The 21,491-nt window shown below is 36.2% G+C and overlaps 5 protein-coding genes across 5 annotated transcripts; 4 read left to right on the top strand and 1 right to left on the bottom strand.

Annotated features, from left to right (window-relative positions):
- Nucleotides 1-240: 240 nt before the first annotated feature.
- On the top strand, nucleotides 241-1,709 carry BDF20DRAFT_903862 (nucleotide-diphospho-sugar transferase; the record flags this gene model as incomplete). The annotated part of the gene is made up of 3 exons (XM_053082948.1): nucleotides 241-476; nucleotides 571-766; nucleotides 1,095-1,709. The coding sequence occupies 3 exons, from the start codon at nucleotides 241-243 to the stop codon at nucleotides 1,707-1,709; spliced, it is 1,047 nt and encodes a 348-aa protein (XP_052940189.1).
- Nucleotides 1,710-1,856: 147 nt separating this feature from the next.
- Nucleotides 1,857-3,969, bottom strand: BDF20DRAFT_10457 (uncharacterized protein). The gene is made up of 9 exons (XM_053074689.1): nucleotides 3,650-3,969; nucleotides 3,473-3,582; nucleotides 3,293-3,386; nucleotides 2,974-3,218; nucleotides 2,846-2,889; nucleotides 2,598-2,773; nucleotides 2,391-2,538; nucleotides 2,166-2,252; nucleotides 1,857-2,071 (listed from the first exon to the last, which is right to left on the bottom strand). Exons 1-9 carry the CDS (start codon nucleotides 3,797-3,799, stop codon nucleotides 2,004-2,006), a joined length of 1,122 nt encoding a protein of 373 aa, XP_052940188.1. The 5' UTR covers nucleotides 3,800-3,969; the 3' UTR covers nucleotides 1,857-2,003.
- Nucleotides 3,970-4,766: 797 nt separating this feature from the next.
- BDF20DRAFT_841682 (uncharacterized protein) lies at nucleotides 4,767-7,004 on the top strand. Its single transcript, XM_053079459.1, has 2 exons — nucleotides 4,767-6,238; nucleotides 6,306-7,004. Exons 1-2 carry the CDS (start codon nucleotides 4,867-4,869, stop codon nucleotides 6,611-6,613), a joined length of 1,680 nt encoding a protein of 559 aa, XP_052940187.1. The 5' UTR covers nucleotides 4,767-4,866; the 3' UTR covers nucleotides 6,614-7,004.
- Nucleotides 7,005-10,389: 3,385 nt separating this feature from the next.
- BDF20DRAFT_810652 (Cullin family-domain-containing protein) lies at nucleotides 10,390-18,846 on the top strand (the record flags this gene model as incomplete). Its single annotated transcript, XM_053076613.1, has 22 exons — nucleotides 10,390-10,711; nucleotides 10,808-10,941; nucleotides 11,046-12,140; nucleotides 12,213-12,605; nucleotides 12,682-12,907; nucleotides 13,005-13,362; nucleotides 13,447-13,518; nucleotides 13,837-13,867; nucleotides 14,354-14,369; nucleotides 14,458-14,672; nucleotides 14,767-14,975; nucleotides 15,176-15,656; nucleotides 15,789-16,078; nucleotides 16,164-16,530; nucleotides 16,602-16,881; nucleotides 16,945-17,243; nucleotides 17,296-17,417; nucleotides 17,485-17,608; nucleotides 17,673-17,802; nucleotides 17,931-18,133; nucleotides 18,203-18,298; nucleotides 18,385-18,846. 22 exons carry the CDS (start codon nucleotides 10,390-10,392, stop codon nucleotides 18,844-18,846), a joined length of 5,925 nt encoding a protein of 1,974 aa, XP_052940186.1.
- Nucleotides 18,847-19,111: 265 nt separating this feature from the next.
- On the top strand, nucleotides 19,112-21,461 carry BDF20DRAFT_10182 (amidophosphoribosyltransferase). Its single transcript, XM_053074682.1, has 7 exons — nucleotides 19,112-19,280; nucleotides 19,403-19,525; nucleotides 19,639-19,724; nucleotides 19,806-19,942; nucleotides 20,128-20,590; nucleotides 20,678-20,876; nucleotides 20,951-21,461. Exons 2-7 carry the CDS (start codon nucleotides 19,459-19,461, stop codon nucleotides 21,361-21,363), a joined length of 1,365 nt encoding a protein of 454 aa, XP_052940185.1. The 5' UTR covers nucleotides 19,112-19,280; nucleotides 19,403-19,458; the 3' UTR covers nucleotides 21,364-21,461.
- The last annotated feature ends 30 nt before the right edge of the window (nucleotides 21,462-21,491 follow it).

Here is a 21,491-nt window from a genome sequence, read left to right as displayed (position 1 = left end):
AGCCTTTTAGCGTTTTTTCAACCTTGTAAATCTTGAGGACATTTTCGAGCGACAAAGGCTTGTTACAACTTAAAAATCAAACAATTTCGTCTGTTCCACTTACAAATTCTAACTGGTTTTTTTTTTTTTTTTTTTTTTTTTTTTTTTTTTTCGTTAATAAATTTTTTCTATCTAAACTTATCAAACTGTACCAAAGCTTTTCATAACAAAGTGCCCTCATTTATACTAACAAAATAACAAATGCCAGCGTTTCCGATACTTTCCGTCTCACGGAAGCCGATATTACTCTTTCTTTTTGTCACTGTATTTATATTCTTGTACCAAATTGCAAGTCATCCGAAAGTGTCGCGAACGATGCAATCATCAGCTTATTATACAAACTACGATGAACGAGCTTGCCTACCGCAGAGGGTTTTAGATAAGAACCCACCAACAAAAAAAGCAAAAGCCGCTATTGTTATTCTTGTTCGCAACAAGTAAGTAAGAGAAAGAAAAGAAACAATAAAGAATGCTTTTCTCTGATCTGATCTCATGTACACTCTACCTGTATCAAATACACATTTCTCATAGAGAACTCGAGGCCATTAAAGAAACCGTCATCAACTTTCAAAATGTATTTAATAATAATTTCGATTATCCTTATGTATTTTTAAATGAAGTGCCGTTTACTGAAGAGTTCAAATACACAATTCGACAAGCAGCTCCTAATGCGTCACGCATCGAGTTTGGATTAGTACCTGAAGCCCATTGGAGTTATCCTTCTTGGGTGGATCAAAACTTGGCAGCACAGAAAAGAAAGGAAATGGAAGAACACGATGTCTTATTTGGAGGATTAGAAAGCTATCATCATATGTGCCGATATCAATCAGGCTTCTTTTTTGATCACCCATTGCTTGAAGGGTAAAGTTGGTATTATTCCTATAGAAAGTGAAGCGCGCATGTGTGGTTTTTAATGGGATAACTGTGACACTCATTCAGACTGTTATGTAATTATATAATGATACAACAATAGATACGATTGGTATTGGAGAGTCGAACCTGGCGTTCGATTTTTTTGCGATATTACTTACGACCCCTTTTTATACATGGAAAAGCACAAAAAGAAATATGGATTCGTTGTCACGTTGTTGGAAAATAAGAATACAATTCCTAGCTTATGGAAGACAGTCCAGCAATATGCCAAATCAAGACATATTGACATCTCCATGCCACAATCGCCATCGTCGTCACCCTTATCCTCGGCCTCCTCCAAGCGTGTCAACAACAATAACCACAACAAACGACTATTGTTTCCGTACTTTATCGATCCATCCACAGGTGATTATAATCTGTGTCACTTTTGGTCTAATTTTGAAATCGCAAGCTTGAATTTGTGGAGAAGCCCAGAATACCGTGATTTCTTTCAATATCTAGATCAGACAGGCAACTTTTTCTACGAACGTTGGGGGGATGCTCCTGTGCACTCCTTAGCAGCAGGGTTGTTCTTGAGCACAGATGAAATACATTATTTTGAAGATATCGGGTACCAACACGATTTATATAGGCACTGTCCCACCAAAGAAAGTAGCCTAGGATGCCGTTGCACATGCCCCGAGGGAACAACTGATAAAAGTATTGATCATGATCAATATTATGATACTTGCTTGCCAGTTTGGAAACAGCATGTGAAGCATGAAAAGAAGAATTTGAATTGGAATGTCTGGTCATAATTCAATATACATATTTAAGTAGATGCATTTTTCACGAAAAACGCATGTAAGCAGATATAAATGGATGTATCTACATATACGTTTGTTTTTTTCTTTCTTTCTTTCGCGATAATAAAGAATATTACAATAATTAAGTGAAATGGCAGGAGAAGGGAAGGAGAATATATTACAAAACGGAGATGTGGTGTGTGGAGAAAGAGAAGGAGAGAAAGGAAGCCAGGCATGAAGTTAGAGAAGAGTATATATTGAATATTAAATATTAATGATGTCTGCGATTCGCGGCTTTGTTTGAACCTAATCCAAAGACAATGTTCGCTCAGCCAAATGCCGTGGCAGCGAAGATCTCTGGTTGTCGGAATTTACTGTTTAAATGAAAATAATATATAAAAACAGGTCAGAAAAGAGAGTCTAGAACATTTCCTTATATATTCACCAAACAGAAACAGCTCTACTTACAATGTGGTTTCAATCCTTTTCCAAAATTCAGATAACAGAGAAATGCGTTAATAATAGTCAACACGACCAAAGCCAACGAAACACTCGCTATTTTAAACAAATTTGATAAAGAAGAACAGTCAGTTTTTGATTTGCATTCGAGCACCCCTCCCCGCCCAAAAAAAAAAAAGGAAAATAATAGTAATTGTAATAAAAAACAATGATGATAGCACGAGCACACTTTACCAAAGAAAGTTAATGTTTCATTGACATATTTGTATTTATCTCTTTGTGAGGGATCGTAAATTCGATAAATCTTGAAGATAAAGTAAGCGATACCAGCGCACATACCCAAGAAGAACAAGTACATCAGATATTTTGATTCATGCTTAATCTACGATAAGTAGGTCAATAAAAAGTGCAGCATGGAAAAGAACAAAAAGGTGAACTTACAGCATATACAGCTAATAATAAAAACAAGCACGTTAAGGGTATAGCGACTATTGTCAATGCAAATTCATAATCTCCCGACCGTAGCACCAACACAAGATACTGAATGGAATAGCCCAAGAAGAAAAAGAAATCGATCTTCAGTATTGTTAATATGATCTGATAACATCTATACATATCTATAGAAAAAGTCATGTAAATAGATCCCGGTCCCTCATCTGTTGTCTTTATAACTTCACAAATACACATACTTCTGATTTCTGGATCTGCACCAATCTTTTTATAAATCTTCCAACTACAAGTCCACAGAGAGCATAGCATTAAATATCTCTTTCCTTAGTTCTGTTCTTTGAATCATAATCATCTTTTGCTTTTTTACCCAAATTCTTGATATAGCCTTGCACCAACATAGATGTAAAGTAACTGACAAATACCAGTAATGACTGCAATCACAATTAACAGTCGGTTGATTAAGAATGTCAAAGAAGTTGCTAGTTGTGCAAGATCAGGATCGTTTGAATCTAATGCATCTGCTATTTGTTTAAACTGGAATAGTGCGTAACAAAAACAACATAAATTGAATAGAAAAAAGGCGATCACTTGAATGGTATTTTGTGCACGGACCTAAACAAAAGAGATATTATATATGTGTGAGCTTTGACATTCAAACCATAACGAAAACAAAACCATGAACTTACAGCATCCCACGCAATTAAGACTTGAAAGACTTGAGAGAAAATAAATATCATTAAGTAAACTGGTATACCTAATCCCAAATTATTCCTTGAGAATCTAAGCAATGTATAATACAGATAATTTTTAGGTAAGATGTACAGTCAGAGATTGCCAAACTCTTTTAGTTGTTCCTCTGACTTTACTCGGTATGATAGAATTTGGAAAAAATAGCAGCTTCTAATGCAATAACAATAATGGCCTCAAATACAGCTATAGAGACTAACAGAACTGAATTTGGAGATTTTGACCAGAACTAAATGGAAGATAGGTTATTCTTCTTAACAATTTAGCTCAATAACAGATATACATAATTTATTTACATTTATTTTGAAGGATGTCCTCTTCTCTCGACTAGTGCTGCTGAACTTCGAGGAAGGTTCTATTATTTTGTGTGAAGATTGTTGTTCAAAACTTCTTTGATCTTGAAAGCTGTCTAAAGACATTTTGTTCTCTTCCATTATTGTCGTCATTCTGGGACTTCTGTTGTTGCTGTTGGGGATTGACAAAGGCTGACAAGTGAGATGATGGTCGAAAGGACGATCAATCAATAAAAGGAAAAGAGTTGAATAAGCAGTCTAATAGCCTTTTGTAGAGTATTCAACAATAAGCACGACCGAAGTAAAGATTACAGAGAGACCAAGGAAAAGCAAACAAATAGGTTAGTAGATTACCAGGAAGATATAAGAAAAAAAGTTAAAATTTAGTGTAGCTTTTTCAATCTGCTTTCTAAGTTGCTCTGCGGGTTAATAAAAATAAAAACCCAGAAGCCAGAGCAAAATTTGTTAAGATTGAATCAAGGGGTTGAAATGAGCTATGACAGGAACGTGGTTTTGATTGGAGACGTTTCTACGCTGGTAAGTATATGGTTGAACCCTCTTACGAAACCCACATGAAATAGTGAACGGACGGATGCACCAAAATGTTCATGATAACAGATACGCAACTTTAAATAAATTGACAGTTCTTGAAATGCTTTTGGCATCCAAGTCGATCTGACAATCAAGATGCATGATTTCATTGTTACGGATCAAATATCGTACTCCTTATCATTGCAATGAAAATCATATTATTTTTGTTATCAAATCGATTGTTTCCATCATATAAACAAAAAAAAAAGTTCTATATGCCTATATTGGGATAAAGCGAAGTTACACTAGAAAGCATCGAAGCCTTTTTTCATATCAATGCACAGCAAACAGACCCACAAACACACACACAAAAAAATAGCGGATGAACAAAACGATCACAATGTGTACGTGTGGGTGGTTATTGTAACTAACAGAAAAAAGCCTTGATGAGCATGTGGCCTTCTTTTTCTCATTTCAACTGAAAAAAAAAAACGATAAAAAAAAAGATAAAGTAATCTCATATTAAGAAACTCACATTTTTTTCTTTCTCTTTCTCTTTTTCTTTTTCTCTTTATTTTTTTTTTTTTTTTTTTTTTTTTTTGTTTGGCAATCTATCAACTTTCAATAATATAGAATCTGATATTTGTATGCAATAGTAAAAACGTCTTGTCAATAAACTATCAATAGGAATGTCAACTTTGAATGAAAGGAAGCACAGTACTAACAGCAATATTACTGCAAAACTTCAATCTTTTTTATGGAAGGACATTCAGAATTATATCAAAACGAATAATATACAAGCGCTTTCAACACTCTATTCCCGCTATCCCAAAGATACTACTTATGTCCTTCTGAACTGTTTGGCTACCTATTGCTGTTATAACAATGACGAAAGTAACAATAAAGAAGGACGAGAAGATCATGTCGTTGTTGATGCAACCATCGACCCTCGTCTTACAAACATTTTCTTCGGTCTTGAAAAGTTGAACGCGCTCGAATTGGCTTTTTTGTATAATCGAGAACAAATTGCCTGCCGACTCATCGATTGGACGGCAACACCAACAACAACGATGGCGATAACAAAACCACAACAACAAAAACAACTCTATCACAATAACAGTTGTACGGATAACATTTGTAGTAATAACAATACTTTTATTACACCCTTATGTTACAGAGCCATTACTATTTTAAAATGGAAAAGCGTCATGCTACCCTCGATCGCTACATCCCCTACTATTTCTACTGATAATCTTAATATTGTCACCGCTCATCAACAAGAGCCACAAAAAGCAACAGTTAGTATGCACACCTCTATTTTCATGAAAAAAGCAACAGAAAAAGTAGCAAGACTTTACTATGGAAAAACTTCCCCTAATGGTTCTAGTGGTAGTGATCGTAGTGAGATGGCTGTTCTTCAAAACGATAGCGGAATCTCACCCTCACCCTCACCTGTCTCTTTAACATATTCCTCCTCGTCGTCGTCCTCTACCTCCTCACTATCCTCTTTAACATGCGATTCTCGTTGGACAATTTCGCCCTCCCCAGCTACAAGAGTGTTGATGTCGACAAAGCCATGTAGGATCAAGGACAATAACAGCAACAGCAATAGCAACAGCAACAATAATAACAACAAGAACACCAGCAATGAATTTTTTGTCAACAGAAATGAGGCAACATATCAAAATTGTCATCTTATTGAAAATGAAGACAATGAGACGGATCACAAAGCATTACAACCGATCAGCGGGGTCTTATCAAATCTTCCATATCAACTACTTGATAATCAGCATGTTGTTTCAGCAGCTGCAACTATGGCGAGAAAAACAAAGAAAACAGTGCAATTCAGTCTGAAAGTCATTTTATTGGATGCTTGTGCTCGTGGTGATTTGGAAGAATTGAAATACTATACTTCATCTGCTAAGGCGAATGAATTGAATACTGTACGCGACTTGCAAAAACGCTCCTTGTTACATATCGCTATCATGCATAGACACGAACATCTTATTCAATTCCTAATTGAAAAACAACGCGTTGATATACGACTTGTAGATGCTGACGGTAAGATAAAAGAATCTCCCTTTCTTGACAGGATATGTAGTGATGGATCCAAAATATATTGTCTTAGGTTGGACATGTGCTCATTATGCTGCTGCTTTGAGTTTATGGAAGTCATTATCTCTGATATTGTCATTTCCTGAATCTTATGACGTATTGAAATTGAACAATGCAGCAACGACAACTATACCATCTCTACCTCAACAGCTATTGAAAATTGAGGAATGCCCACAAACTATGCTAGGTAGAAGAAAATGCAAGACGCTTATTCAAAATGCCTTTATAAAACTTCAACAGCAACGGCAGCAGGCAAAACCAGTAGACAATCATAATTTCGAGACACCCACAACAGTGATTAAACTCAAGCACAAGAACTGAGTATATATCCTCTCCCCCTTTCCTTTCCTCCCTCAACTGTATCTATTGTATAAAACATCTATTCTAACTTTATTTTTGTATATTTCTACTACCTTACATATGTAAACCCCACTACACACTTTTTTTTGTCTTTTTTTTTTTTCCGCCATTTATGCTTTGTATTATGGAAGAGAAAAGTTATGTAAATTCCCATTTAATTATATAATTTAACTACCTTTATATGTCTCTATACATTCTTTCAATAGAGAACAACTACACACGGACATACGCATACACACACACAGACACATGCGGGCCTAACCATCTTTTGCGTTCGTTATTCATTCTTTTCTTTTTATAAATACTTTGATAGACTTCATATGTGGAACAATAAAAAAGTTTTTCTTCGAGCGTTATCATATTAAAGTGGCTTAAAAAGCGCTGACATGTATAAAACTAATGAAACCCGTTGTGAAACTCTAGGTCAAGCTTAAAATTCCATTTGTCTGTGTGCACACATGCGCACACATTTCGGAAAAGTCTGTGCATTTGATTTTTCTATAATTAAAGTTGCCTACTTAGCGACTTGACGGGGCCAACAATTTATAAATCTGCAAAAACTTGCACGTTTGAAATACATCAGAAGTTAAGCAATAGTGTTGATAAATTAGAAATATTAACAAAATTCAACAAATATCCCAAAAATAATAATAAAAAAAAAAAAGAAGTACAAATTTGATAGAATGGCCAGTTATACACATACTAAAAACTCTGAACGGTGGCATAATGAATTCTATCGTACATCTTTTTCATTTGCTCAAATGCCTTCAATCTAACCTTTGATATAACGAATTTATTATCGCTTGTTACCACTTTAAGTTTATATTGTTATTGGAGGCTTTAAACAACAACATATAAGAATATATACCTCAACATCAAAGTCTAAACCCTTTCCTTAGCCCAGGAGCATTTATTGCGAAAAAATCTTTTCCAAAACCCCACATTTTGTCTTAAGGGGCTTGATCAAATTCTATCAATTGTTAACTTAGCTCTCAAAGGAAAACCCCCTTCTCATAACCTTTAAGTCTTTTCTAAGAGATCATGGGGATAGCAGGAAGCTCTTCAATTCATGTAACATATTTCCGTTAGGATTTTTCTTCTTCTTCTCATTGATGGTTAAAGTAAGAGATCATCGTTCAAAATTTTAATATCTCACTCAGAGTTCAGATTCATTGGAGTGATTTTTTACAAGTAATTGAAAAATGGTAAATGAGGTTCCTTATGCGTATAGTTTTATTCCTTTTTCGTTGTTTGACATAATAGAATTTAATAAAATGAGGTGTGTTCTAATAAGCCCAATTTAGGCGGGAAAAGTAAAAAATAAATTATGAATTTAAGGCTGACCCCTTAAAGAAAACAGTGAAAAAGTTACATTAGTAAATGGGTATGCTTGACACTGTCTCTATGTACTTCCATTTCATTCATTTTATAATGATTTAGTTCTTGTTTAATCCGTTCTACTGAAATGGAATTCATTTGAAATTGATCCATATTTACGCTGGCACTACGATCATACTCTTGTCGTGCATAGGTATTGTAAACACTAACTAGTATATCGAAGGTCACTTTTTTCAGCTGTTTGTTTGAACCATTCTTCTTTTGCTTTATACTTGATTTCTTCAAAATAGTTACTCTTGCTGTTGTTGTAGGGGAAGACTCAACATCTCTCTCATGTATAGTAGTCGCGGGTGTAGTTGTAGTATTCATAGAAGAAGTTGGATACATGAACTGAATTTGCTGTAGTGGTTGGTTTTGGAATGAAAGTACTGTTGTCTTTCTACTTTTTCTCTTTTTCTTTTTGTCATGATCTGTATTGTACGATTGTCTTCGTTCAACGGTGAATGCATCTTCACATTTCTGCTGCTGCTGCTGCTGTCGTTCTTGTAGTTCCTGTTGTTGTTGTTGCTGTCCAAGCGGTAAGGATGATGTTCGATGAGGACGTAGCATGGAACCCCTTGACATATCTGTTTTCAATTGGATCGCTTCTGTTTGGTACTGGTGAGAATTAAGTTCGACATCATTACCTCTATGCATACTTCTGATATCTTCCATTATGAAGTCATGCTCACCAATATTGGCTGTTTTGCTTTGCGAGTGTCTCAATGTTGCTGCTGTATCAAATAAGGTTAACATTTTATGGTTTTCTTTTGTTGTTGATTCTGATAATGTTGAAGCTGCAATAGGAATAGCTGGTGGAAAACACTGATTATTGTAAGCATTAGTTTGACGTTGTAGATGCCATTGCTGCTGAAGTTGTTGTTGTTGTTGTTGTTGTTGCTGCTGCGGCTGCTGCTTTGACGGTGAAAAGGCCTTCTTGAAACGAGATTTGATGGATGACAGACGTGAAGATGTCCTTAGGGATGCTGTGGAAGAACAGGAAGGTGTGATTACAAAATTGGGTATGTTTTGTTGATAGTGATAACTATTACTGAATAATTCATGTGACAGAGTCAACAGAGTTGAGTACTTTATTGCTTCCTCAGTCTCCTCTGTGTTGTGAGCAAGAGTGGCAATAGACGATGAGCTACTACTAGTGTCGTCCAAAAGTGAATCAGCTGAATGGAAATTATTCAATACTGGGTAATGATAGTGCTGTTCCATATTACCGAAAGACTGCCGCTGCTGATGGTTAGGAAGATCAAAAGGGCTAACAGCAGGTTTCGGAGGTGGTATAGGGGATGCCAAGATTAATTCGTCGGGATGAGAGTAAGCATGGGGTACTTGTACTGCTGAAGGTGTACTAGGTGATGAAGGGCTATGGAAATGAGTACCTTTATCATGAACAGGAAGAAAGTAGGGTTTTTGCTGGCGGCATTGTTCTTGTTGTTGAGGAATATTTATGGAATAAGGTGGCTCTTGGTAGTCATGGTAAACTACGGTCTTCTCCTGCACGAATTCATTATAACTGTTTGCAGCGGCTGTAAAGCTTGAATCCGTGGATCCATTGGTATTGAAAACATGAGGTACCTCATAAATCAACGTGGAATCACTAGCAGCATCATCGTCTGCCATTTTTCGTTGATGCTGCTGCTTTCTCTGTAAGTAAAGGATGTGTGTCAGTATGATTACAAAACAAGGATCAAAATGCGGCACTTCCCTCCCTCACCTTTACCAATGGTAATGCAGGCATATCTTCAATCGTCATGTTTTCAAAAGGAGATATCACTGTTGCTGACATTATTTAGTGATAAAAGATAGTACACGTATAAATAGCAGTTAAGGAACGGACTGAGTAATAATATAATTGTTATGCTTATTAAAGGTGAAAAGATCAACAGACAAAGAGAAAAGGAAAGCGCTTTCATAAAAAACGTGTCTTTATTGATCCCCTTTAATTCTTTTCTCTTTCAGTAATTCATAATATATCGGCTTTTATTGATAAAGAATGAAACCATATGATGAAGGGGGAGGATCAAATTGCAATTTTTCCCTACTTTTTTTTTTTTTTCTTTTATTTGATTCGACTTTGATGTTAGGCGTTAAGGTTTTTGATCGCCACTGATTACATAATCTCTCAGAGTTTTAAATATAGCTGTATCTTGTTCAGCTTTTCTTCGCGGTCCTTCTACAACAGTTTCCCTGCGCAGATAGATATTTATCACATCAACCATTTTGATATACAGTATACACATATAGATCTCAAAAAAATGTCCTCAAAACCAGTATCAAAAAGTAAAAGATGAATTATGTATATGATTCTTCTCTTCTTAAAGAGCTGTTATCGACGTTTAACAATTATGTATAAAGCTTCAAAAAAACGTAAAGTAGGACCTGTTGGAGAAGATCTTTCCCAACGTAGATTAGATCGATTCTTCTCTCCGTCATCAACACCTGCTAACAGTTCTAATCAGGCTGCTAATGTTGGCACTGCTACTTTGACAAACTCTTCTTCGTCATCACCACCAGCATCAATTGTTAAAAATGAGGATGATCCGATGGATCTTGATTCACATCGCTCACCATCAACAACAACAACAATAACAAAAGCACCCTTTTTGGGCACTCTGAAAGACCATCAGCAAACACTATTACCAACCATTAGTATAGTTAACTGTAGTCGTAAGTTTCCTCAATCCTTATTTTTGTTTGATTTTCGTCTTTGCAAGTTTCCATTCATTCATGCAGATATCAACTCCAACTAAAAAATGTCTTTAGCTGCCAGAAGAACAGAACTGTCAACAAAAGATGTTGATGACAATTGGAACATATTGAAAATATTAGTAGTCAATGTCTTCACTAGTGACCCACAAATCAGCAATTCCAGATTTGATTTTTGCACAGCTTCTAGGGTAAAAGCTAGCTTTTAATATGATAGCTTTGAGGGCCGAGATGATATGCATTAAAATAAAAGGTTAAACAGATCATCCTCCCTTTCATTTTTAAAAAAAAATAGTTGGCGGAAGGCTTGTGTAGATATGGCAAAGCAGAACAGTTGTTTCAAAATTTGAGGAAAGAGACCGAACTGCACGTTAAACGACTAAAAGAAATGCTTACAAAGACACTTCAAGAACGCGAGCAGCAAGCACAATCTCAACATAAAGATACCACTCTCTTACAAAACTTATATTCAAGTTGGACAACTTATTGTCAGCATTTATCTATGCTACGAAATGTATTTATGGAATTGGATCGAACTTATATTTTGTCCAGTACGAAATATACTTCTATCATTCAATTGGGCAAACAAATTTATAGCGAAATTATTCTGAATATGACAGAGCTCCGTGCCGCCATTATTACTGATATTATACAGCTTATTACATGGGAAAGGAACAGAACTTCTTTTGAGCAACAACAGGAGCAATCGCCGAATGAGGAACAGAAGGCAGAATTACGAAAGCTGATTCGAGCCATCATTCTCATGTTTATTGAATTGGATTACTATTCGTCTGATTTCGAACCATGCTTCATCAAGAGTACTGTTTCTTATTATCGAGGAGAAGCCAATCGATTGATACATCAGCAGGGCGTAAACATATCTGATTATCTTCAGCACTGTCAGCGACGATATGAAGAAGAAACGAAAGACCGTCTCACGTCGTATTTAGATTCGCATACAAAACAAGCCCTTCAGAATGCCGTCAAGGACGAGCTAGTCTGCAGCAACATACACTTCATTCTCGATAATGGGTTCGAAGCTATGATGAAAGAAACTCAGTTATCACCTTTGAAGACACTGTATGATTTGGTAGCTGAACAAAGCACAAAGTTACAACTTCTTCGACAAGCCTTTGGATCCTATATTAAAAAACATGGTTCAATGATACTGTCCAATGTAGCCACTCCCGATGGTGGTAATATGATTGTATCACTTATCAAATTTTTGAAAAGGGTCAACAGAGTTTTGCACAAGAGTTTTATGAATGACGCGACATTCTTGAACGTAACCAAGGAAAGTTTTGAAGCATTTATTAATCAAAGAGGCAGTAAACCAGCTGAATTATTAGCAAGATTTGTAGATAGCAGGCTTAAAATGTCTGCAAGCAAGGTAAATATATCCTTTATATTGTTATAGATTCAATTTACACTTACCTTGTAAACACTAACAACTTTGTAACAGAAAATGAAAGAATCAGAGACCAATCAAACCAACGTTTTGGACTTGTCATTATCCTTATTTCGTTACATTCAAGCCAAAGATATGTTTGAACAATTCTATAAACGAGCATTATCAAAACGATTACTGTTGGATCGTTCTACTTCACATGAAATGGAAAAGTACGTCGTGGAAAAATTGAAATTGGAATGCGGTTATGAATTCACAAAGGACATGGAAAAAATGTTTCAAGATATCCAAGTATCTGTTGATTTACAACGTGAATTCAATGAACAGGAGAAAGCAAAAGTAGCGAAAAAGCAGCAGCAGCAGCAGCGTTTGAATATGATTGTTAAGGTAGTCAATACTTCTGTTTGGCCAACGTATCCAAACTCCCCTATCACTTTGCCCATTCATGTAAGCCTTACTAACGAGAAAGAGAAGGAACAAAAGAGTTGTGGTGACTAGATTCTTACCATATCATCATTTTCAGATGGCCGAAATGCAAAGATCGTATGAAAAGTTCTATAACAAAAAGTTCAAAGAAAGGAAACTGACTTGGCAGAATTCGTTATCGTCCTGTTCACTGTATGCTAATTTTCCTAAAGGAACAAAAGAAATACTTTGCAATTTGTCGCAAGCTGTTATTCTTATGATATTCAACGATACCAAAAAACAGTCGTTTACATTTTCAGAAATACAAGCCATTTGCGGTCTCGGTATGGTGGTGAACAAAAAAGAAAAGGGTGCTTATGCTGCTTTGGAGAAGCACGCTTCTTTTTACTAATGCTATATTTTGACTTTTACGTAAAATAGAGAAAAAGGAGTTATTAAGCTTATTGAAATCCATATCGTCTAATGATTACGAATTTATCAAGTTTGAACCTTTGCGACCGCAGGGCGGCAAATCAAACACCATTACTTCCAATGACAAATTCAAATTTAATGTAAACTTTGAGTCCACCTCGGTGAGAATGAGGTTACCAGCACCTACTATTGACCCTACAGCAGACAAGGCAAAGGATGTTGAGCAAAAGGTGCATGTAAATCGTCAGCATCAGGTGGAAGCTGCCATTGTACGTCTAATGAAGAAAAATAAGCAGATGACGCATAACCAACTGATGGATCAGTTATTAGAAGAACAAATTTTCCGATCCATTGAGGTAAATATTCAGTACAATGTTGCTTGGTTTGATCCATTTGTAATGTACAGTTGAAACTGATATCAATATACAACAATATCAAACGTTTAGGCAAGTGATATTAAGAAGAGAATTGAATCCTTGATCGACAGGGACTATATGATTCGTGATGTTAACGACAGCTCATTGTATATATATCAAAGTTAGAACAAGAAAAAAAAATATCTCTTCACTTGCTTTCATCATTTCACTATAAAAACAAACTATCTTCTAGGATGTAGCATGACTATGTAAATGCAATAAACACTACTAGCAGCGATTTACCGTCCTTATTTGCTATTGTTATATTGCATCGTTTAGCAAGCTCGGTTTTAAAATTGCCACTAGGTCTTTGGGATTTTCAAGTTTTTTGTACTCTAATCTATTCATGCAAGATGCGAGGTACCGAAGGTGAATCAATATGATGTTAGCTTGGCAATCGTTCTAGCATTCGTAGTCGCTCAAAGCTCAAAATTGCTGAAAGAATTTTGCACTACTGTCGTTTGTACATCAGCCCACTTAATAAACAAAGATAATGCCATTCATCGGTTAAAATGGGTCTTCAATAACTTTGATTAACGACATCATTCATCAATGTTTAACTTATTAGTACTCATCATTTGTTGAGCCGAGCATTAATTGACAACAGCTTGTTTGGTTTTGTTTACAATAACAGTTATTCTCTGGCATAAAAACTTCAACATATAAATCATATCCTACACTATATGTTTTACATAATGTGAAATAACGCCTAAGTTCGACGACAAGATAATTTTTTATCAGGTTAATATGAATTGTACGGTATATTAAGCCCACAATAAGGTGGTTAATTCTTAGAATGAGGCTCTGTCATCGTATCTAACATTCAGAAAAGACGAAAAAAATACAAAGGGGAAAAAATTAGGTTTTTTATCTGGGGATAATTGAACAATTGATAAATGAGTCTTCTTTATTTAATTTGCTTCAACTATATACAAATATGAGTGGACAAAAGCTAATTGTTACTTGTAACGAAAAGCTCTAAAAAACCAAAAATGAATGGACCACAGACGAATATTAAAAGAAATACCTTCCTTGCTTTTTTGTAGACTGGGATGAATTTGAAGTCTGGCCATTCATCGCGACAGATCTATCAGCTTGTCTACCTCTTCGCAATTTAAAATGGCAGCCGTCCAGTCAACGATCAGACTGTATCATCCCTTTACTGGAAGTAGATTTGAAACGTTTTACCTTTGACCCTGTACCGCCTTTACTTTCTTCAACTCAAACAACATACTTGAATCTTTATTTTGTATCTTGCGAGGTAACTATACTTTTCATCGGTTCTTTCCATCAGGGTTTGTTGTGAGCTCTAGAGCAAGCGAGACCAACCAAACGCGTTGATTGTTTATATTTAGGATAACGAAGTATATAAAACCCGTGTGAGAAAAAGTATACGGCAGTGGCTCGACCTGATTCAGACAAAAAAGAAAAACCAAGAATGGTTGATTGTCTACGTGGCAGATACAGACAAAGGCAAAAGATCCAATAATTATTATTCGTTAGGTCTAAAGTCGTCTGTTTACGATAAGATCAGAACAGACTTTAACCCTTCAAAGCAGGATCGGTAAGAAAAAAGAGGAAATTAACAACAACAAAATTCAGCAATAATAATAAGTGAGCAATAACTGCAGTAGTAGGTAGTACTCACCCAATTTGCACAAACTTATGTAGATGTGCCTATATACGTAAAAACGATCCTGAGGGCCCACAATCAGATTTATGGATGTCCTTTATTGAGAAAATGAAAGAATGTATTTTGTCCAGTTTTGATATGCAAGTATTACAACTTCAAGAAGATACGCGACGACTAGACATGCAAAGACATATGCCAGGATGGAATTATTGCACTTTTTTTATTCTAAAAGAAGGATTGGCACAGGCATATGAAATAATGACATTATATGAGGATGCATTGATACAATATGACGAGTTGGAGGCCTCCTTTTTCCAAGTTTTAAGAGATAAAGCTCTGGCTTGGTTTGGTCATTTTGGGGGTACTGATCCTGGAGATGACAGTGGCAATATTTTGGATTTTAGACGGAAAGATTATCGAAGTCTGATCAACAAAAACAGTATCTCCGTATTTGATTTTCGAAGCTATTTATTCGCGCGACAATGCCGTATGTTATTAAAATTGCAGAGAGTTGTGGAAGTGACAGCAAGGGCACAACTCTTTATTACCAGTTTTATACCATCAATTCGAGAAAATGAGGATCAGTTACCAGCCAATTTTGTGGAATCATGGGTTTTTTCAGCATGTATGAATGTGGTAAACGAATGCGAGCCTTTGTCAACTCAGTTAATTATGCATAATACTGAATTAGCAGTCCCCTATAACGCTGTGAAAGCAGATTTACTCTTGACAGCGAGGAGGCAGTTGGACAAGATCGGTATACGGTGTGGACATTTACCGATGACTGAGCCCTTTTCAGTATATATGAACTTTAGCAATACTGATGCAAAAAACACTGCTGCTGCTGCTGCCCAAAGAAATGCGGAAATAAAGGAGACAATTACAAATGCTAAACTCTTGGAAGCAATCAATTCAATTGAGGCATTCGATAAAACTTACATGGGATTGAGTACGAGAGCTATCAAAAGTTATGATGCTAGTTTCAGGTCGAAAGCCGCCTTAAATGTTCATGGCGATATCGCTGCATTAAAATAGTAAGGAGAAGATAAAAGAAACCACCTCAGCAAACATGTAGTTTGCCAACTTGATATAGGACGCTAATACCCTCTTTAAAAACAGTACTAGAGGAAAGTATGAAGAAGCAGTGAGAATTTATGAATCTATGATATGGAGATATGGTGAACAAGATTGGTGTTCCATCGAAAATAGTCTACTTACCAAATGCGCGGATTCTCAGAAAAAACTAGGGAGAATAGATCAATACGTAGAGTCCCTGTTAGCATTACTGAAGAACGCAAGGTTTCTAAAAGAAGAGGATGCCGCTCACTACACTGATGAGATGATTAACAATATTGTAAAGCTGGATAAAGAAATCAAAAGACCATTTGAGCCTGTCTTTTCCGTATCAGTTGTTACTGTAATTGATGATACTACTACTGTTGATAGCGCAAGTGTAGAATTATGCATTAACAACCATCTACCAAAGGTATGAAAACAGAAGCATTTAGTATATCAATTGAGATGAAGCTGTTAAATTAGTAAACTCCGTTGAAATAGAAAATACACTTTGACACCATTAATTTGAAGCTGGTTGGTAGTGATCCTGAGCAAATATGGTTCACTGTTAGCGATCAGGACCTTTCACCGGGCAAAAATATCTTTTTATTTACAAGCGAAACTTCTACTGCAGGCAACTATGTGGCAGAAACGTGCCAATTGAGGTTTAATAAGCTAGTGTTCAGTCATAACTTTTTACGCCCTGGTGAAAAAAAAAGTGTACTCCGACTAAATCATGATGCAAAACAGCTTTATGCTAGCATCTCACAGCCTGATGAAAGTAAGTTCAAACGAACAACGTCGTTTAAAGAAATACCAACTGGAAGCTAACCCTATATGTAAGTTTTCGTGGGTGAAACACAAAGATTTTCTGTTAAAGTCGAAAGTCGCGAGAATGCCATGAAATCAGGCATTTTAATTTTAGAGTCTCAAACAGAGAGTATGAATATATACCCAACATCAACTATACCAGCTATAATATCTCGTCAGGACAAAAGAGAGCCTGAGTCAATAGAATTGAATATGCTGGCAACAGGCGAGATATCACTTCCGGATATGGAGCCGAACGAGCATTTAGAACTGTTTGTTTTGTACAATGGAGCTTTTGCAGAATTTGATTATCGAGTAAGCAAAGACATATTGGTAAAAAGTACTTAGAATGATTGTCAAATTGGAGCTGAAATTATCCTCGTAGATCAAAATCACCATAAACTATCGTACAACAAATAATACAAGCCGAAGATTCATATCTTCGAATGAAGTTAAGGTTACTGTCCCATTATTGGTGACAGAGTCGACAATATTTAGAGAAAGTTGGTAAGCACTTAAAGTAACGTGCTATGGAGAAGATTATGCGCGATTGATATCCCTTGTTTATGTTTAGTGTCTTCTTAAAGGTAGAATTGTCGTGTAACGGTGAACTACCTGTTCGTATTCTCGGATCAAATGCTAGCCCTTCAACACATTATATCATTGAAGATCAGTCAGGAATGAAGGATTGCGATTTGGTGAGTTATTTATAACCTTCATACAAAATATGCATCTGTTATTAATATGCTATCCTGCCGCAAGACACTTTTCCCCAAGCAAACCATCTCTTTCGTTTACAAATTAAACAAGAGAGAATTGAAAGACAGGAGCGACGATGATGAAGCAAATTCAAAAGTACACTTTAATGTCAAATACTGCTCCTTGAAAGATGGTACGATATAGAGTTTTGGCTTAGTATTTCTACAATGACTTACCATCGATTACTTACGCGGACGTCTTTGAACTGTTTTTTAGAGGTTGAAAGTAGTTTACGGTTAATGCTATATGATAAATTGAAAGAATATAAACTGGAGCAGCATCTTCCATTCGTCTTCCACAAAATAAGAGATGCTTTCTTAAGCTCTGTTGATTACATTAGTTATGGTTTAACAGATGTAGTTCACTTAGACGATTTTGACGCTGAACTATGCGAGACATTCTTACTACATAGAGATCTGAAAACAAAAGTACAGTTGCTAGATTTGATAGAAGAATTTTTCGAGGTAATATAAGAGAAGCAAATTTTGTCAGTCAGATTGGTCATAAAATTGATAAACCTCTTACGTTGACAGATGAACGAAGCAATTACTATGCGGCAAGTCAAAAGTAAATGCCAGAAACCTGTAGTACATTCAATATCATTCCCACTTGAAGTGCCAACGTCAAAGGTAAACTTATACTTGCTATCCCTTCAAGTGTAGAGCACAACGTATAGTCATGACCTAAACCAATGAATTTTTTATCTTTTATACAGATAACGCATACCGCTGAACTTATACTTTCTGTTGAAAAAGATCTCGTAGTCTCTGAAGCTTGCCCTTGCATATTACGTATCAAGCAATTGACTTATTGGAATCCGGATATAATCAAAGCCGAGGGTGAATTCTACTACGAGGTAGATGTAGACTACGACAATTGGTTATTATTTGGTAAACGTCGCCTTCGCTTCCTCTCTAAACCAGATCAAGAAGTTGAGTTCTCATTCAGTCTTGTGCCATTGAAGACTGGCAATTTATTGTTACCCCCTGTACGTGTCTCTGCTGTTTTACCGGATGTTTTCGCTTCTACTGTTTATGTAAACAGTGCACAACAAATTCTGGTTAAACCAAAATCAAGGACAGCAACATTCTTTGTTGAGCAACAGCAAAGATTTATACAACAGCAGGTGGCGGCTCCCGTGATAACAACAGCAGGTGGCAGGGTACTTCCTCTATAATAAGCGAAAGCCATGGCATACGAAGTGGTGCCGGCTCACCTTACTAGCTATGTCAAAGATACCGGTTTGTTTAATTGTCTGCAAGGTGTCAAAGTAGCCAGTATGTATTAATTATTGATTACAAATAAAGCAAAAGGTCTCTGACTGTTTTATCTTAAATTGCTAAAAAATGATGAGCAGTGCCATCTGCCACATTTTCGGGATCTCAAAAAAGAGGGTGGTCGTTGTCTGTGACATTTTGGCAGACAACTGTTTTGAATCAGAAAATCATAATCAAGGCAAAAGCTTTCTTTTCCTTTTTCTCCCTTTCGCTCATCGCAAGATCTCAGTAGTAAAAAATGTGTGGTATTTGCGCCATCATACTAGCCGACCCCAATGCAGCTGCTTGCCCCGATTTGTTCGAAAGTTTAGGTTTGCTGCAACACCGTGGACAGGTCAGATATCAATTTTAAATTTAGAACAATTTTGACAACTAACTATAGAGAAAATAACAGTAATATATTGAGGCTCATGAATTTATTTATTTTTTTTGTAATTGAATTGTTATAGGATGCAGCTGGTATCGTTACTTGCGCAGCTAAAGGTCGATTATACCAATGCAAAGGCAATGGCATGGTTAGGGACGTATTCAATGAACAGCAATTATCCAATTTAATTGGTAGCCTTGGTATTGGACATGGTAAATGATTTATAAGTTTTTTGATGTAGTGATATTTCAATTCATCTGGTAGCAGGAAGATAGTCCAGTATGATATGTACTGAAACCATCTGTCATCTATTGCTTTTATTTAGTTCGTTACCCCACAGCAGGCTCGTCTTCAATGTCCGAAGCTCAGCCTTTCTATGTCAATTCACCTTATGGCATTACTTTTGCACATGTAAAGGACAGAACCAAACACAGATAACATGATTGGTGAAACTCGTTACTAATCCAACCATAATAATTTTTATAAATATAGAATGGCAATTTAACAAATGCGAGAGAACTAAGGGATTTCCTTGATAAGGTTGCTCACAGACATATAAACACCGATTCTGATTCCGAATTGCTGCTTAACATTTTAGCTGACAATTTACAAAAAACAGGCAAATTCAGGTAAAAAAAAAAGGAGATTAAACTGAGTCACATCAAAGGATGAAGAGAAGGAAATGTCTGTGTGAGAGAGCCATGTGGGTTGTCTGTCCTGGGTGTGCGCCTATTGTGTCATAATCTCATCTAATCTGACTTTATTTTCCAATTTTCTATTTGCTCACTATACACTTCACCCTCCCTGTAATCAGAGTCAATGAAGAGGATATCTTCACTGCAATCAAAGATCTCTATGGGCAATGCAAGGGTGGCTATGCTTGTGTAGCCATGATTGCAGGTTTTGGTATCATTGGCTTCAGAGATCCACACGGGATCAGGCCTTTGATTTTAGGTCGTCGTTTAGCCAATACTGGTGGTTACGATTATATGTTTGCCTCCGAGAGTGTCGTTTTAGAAGCTCTTGGTTTTAGTAAATTCGAAGACGTTAAGCCTGGAGAGGCCATCATAATCACTCGAGATAATGTGTCTCGCCGGCGCTTGGTTGTGGAGCAATACACTGCACCTTGCATCTTTGAATATGTTTACTTTGCTCGTCAAGATAGTATCATTGACGGTATCTCTGTTTATAAAGCTCGTCTTGCCATGGGTGAGGCTTTAGCAGATAAAGTACATCGAGTTTTGGGAGATAATTTAGATATTGATGTGGTGATACCTGTAAGTTCTTTAAATTTGCAGCTAATCAATGAAAAGTTTCAAATAGCTAACAATTAAGCAATTTTCTTAAACTAATTATGACTTTAGGTTCCAGATACAAGTCGTGCAGCTGCTCTTCAGTGTTCTCGTAAACTAAACATAGTTTATCGGGAAGGTTTCAATAAAAACAGATACGTTGGTAGAACCTTTATTATGCCAGGTCAGCAACTCAGACGGAAAAATGTTCGTCGTAAACTGAATGCTATGGCTTTAGAATTCCATGGAAAGAATGTTTTATTGGTGGATGGTAAATTATTCAATTTTAAAAGATTAAAAAATAATCAATCAGGAACTGTCTAACAATAAAGCTGTCAATCTTAGATTCTATTGTTAGAGGTACCACTTCGAAAGAAATTGTCGCTATGGCACGCGAAGCAGGAGCAAAGAAAGTGTATTTCGCATCTTGCGCTCCGCCTATTCGATATCCTAATGTTTATGGTATTGACATGCCAACACGCCAAGAACTCGTAGCGTACGATCGAAATGAAGATCAAATTGCCGAAGAAATAGGTGCAGATAAGGTTATTTACGAGGATTTGGATGATCTTGTGGAATCAGTGAGGAAATTCAATCCCTCTATTGAGGCTTTTGATACCTCTGTGTTCGACGGCAAATATATCACCGGTGACGTTGATGAGAATTACTTCAATTACATTGAAACGGAACGTGCTGGTGTTCATGATCCTTGTACAGATAATGAAAGCATTGGCTTACATAACAGCTTTAGAAAGTAATTAATTTTATACATACGTTAACAATACCTGTCCACATTAAAACTTCCACGACTCCTTTATATAATCAAAACTTTATCGTTAAAAAGGTTCCATAGCAAAAGTATACTGATTTAGATTAAAAGAATTAA

Source organism: Mycotypha africana (genome assembly GCF_025528875.1).
Source record: "Mycotypha africana strain NRRL 2978 chromosome Unknown BDF20scaffold_1, whole genome shotgun sequence".
In the NCBI taxonomy this organism is placed as follows: Eukaryota; Fungi; Mucoromycota; class Mucoromycetes; order Mucorales; family Mycotyphaceae; genus Mycotypha; species Mycotypha africana.
The sequence above is the reverse complement of the archived record's forward strand: the minus strand, read 5'-3'. Positions and strand labels throughout refer to the sequence as shown.

Coding starts and splice junctions, on each gene's coding strand:
- BDF20DRAFT_10457 (XM_053074689.1), bottom strand. CDS start 3,799: ATGACGACAATAATGGAAGAGAACAAAATGTCTTTAGACAGCTTTCAA. Junction 3,387..3,472: donor TCCAAATTCTATCATACCGA/GTAAAGTCAGAG, acceptor TACATTGCTTAG/ATTCTCAAGGAATAATTTGG. Junction 2,774..2,845: donor TGCAGATCCAGAAATCAGAA/GTATGTGTATTT, acceptor CTTTTTCTATAG/ATATGTATAGATGTTATCAG.
- BDF20DRAFT_841682 (XM_053079459.1), top strand. CDS start 4,867: ATGTCAACTTTGAATGAAAGGAAGCACAGTACTAACAGCAATATTACT. Junction 6,239..6,305: donor ACGACTTGTAGATGCTGACG/GTAAGATAAAAG, acceptor ATATTGTCTTAG/GTTGGACATGTGCTCATTAT.
- BDF20DRAFT_10182 (XM_053074682.1), top strand. CDS start 19,459: ATGGTTAGGGACGTATTCAATGAACAGCAATTATCCAATTTAATTGGT. Junction 19,725..19,805: donor ATGGCATTACTTTTGCACAT/GTAAAGGACAGA, acceptor TTATAAATATAG/AATGGCAATTTAACAAATGC. Junction 20,591..20,677: donor ATATTGATGTGGTGATACCT/GTAAGTTCTTTA, acceptor TTATGACTTTAG/GTTCCAGATACAAGTCGTGC.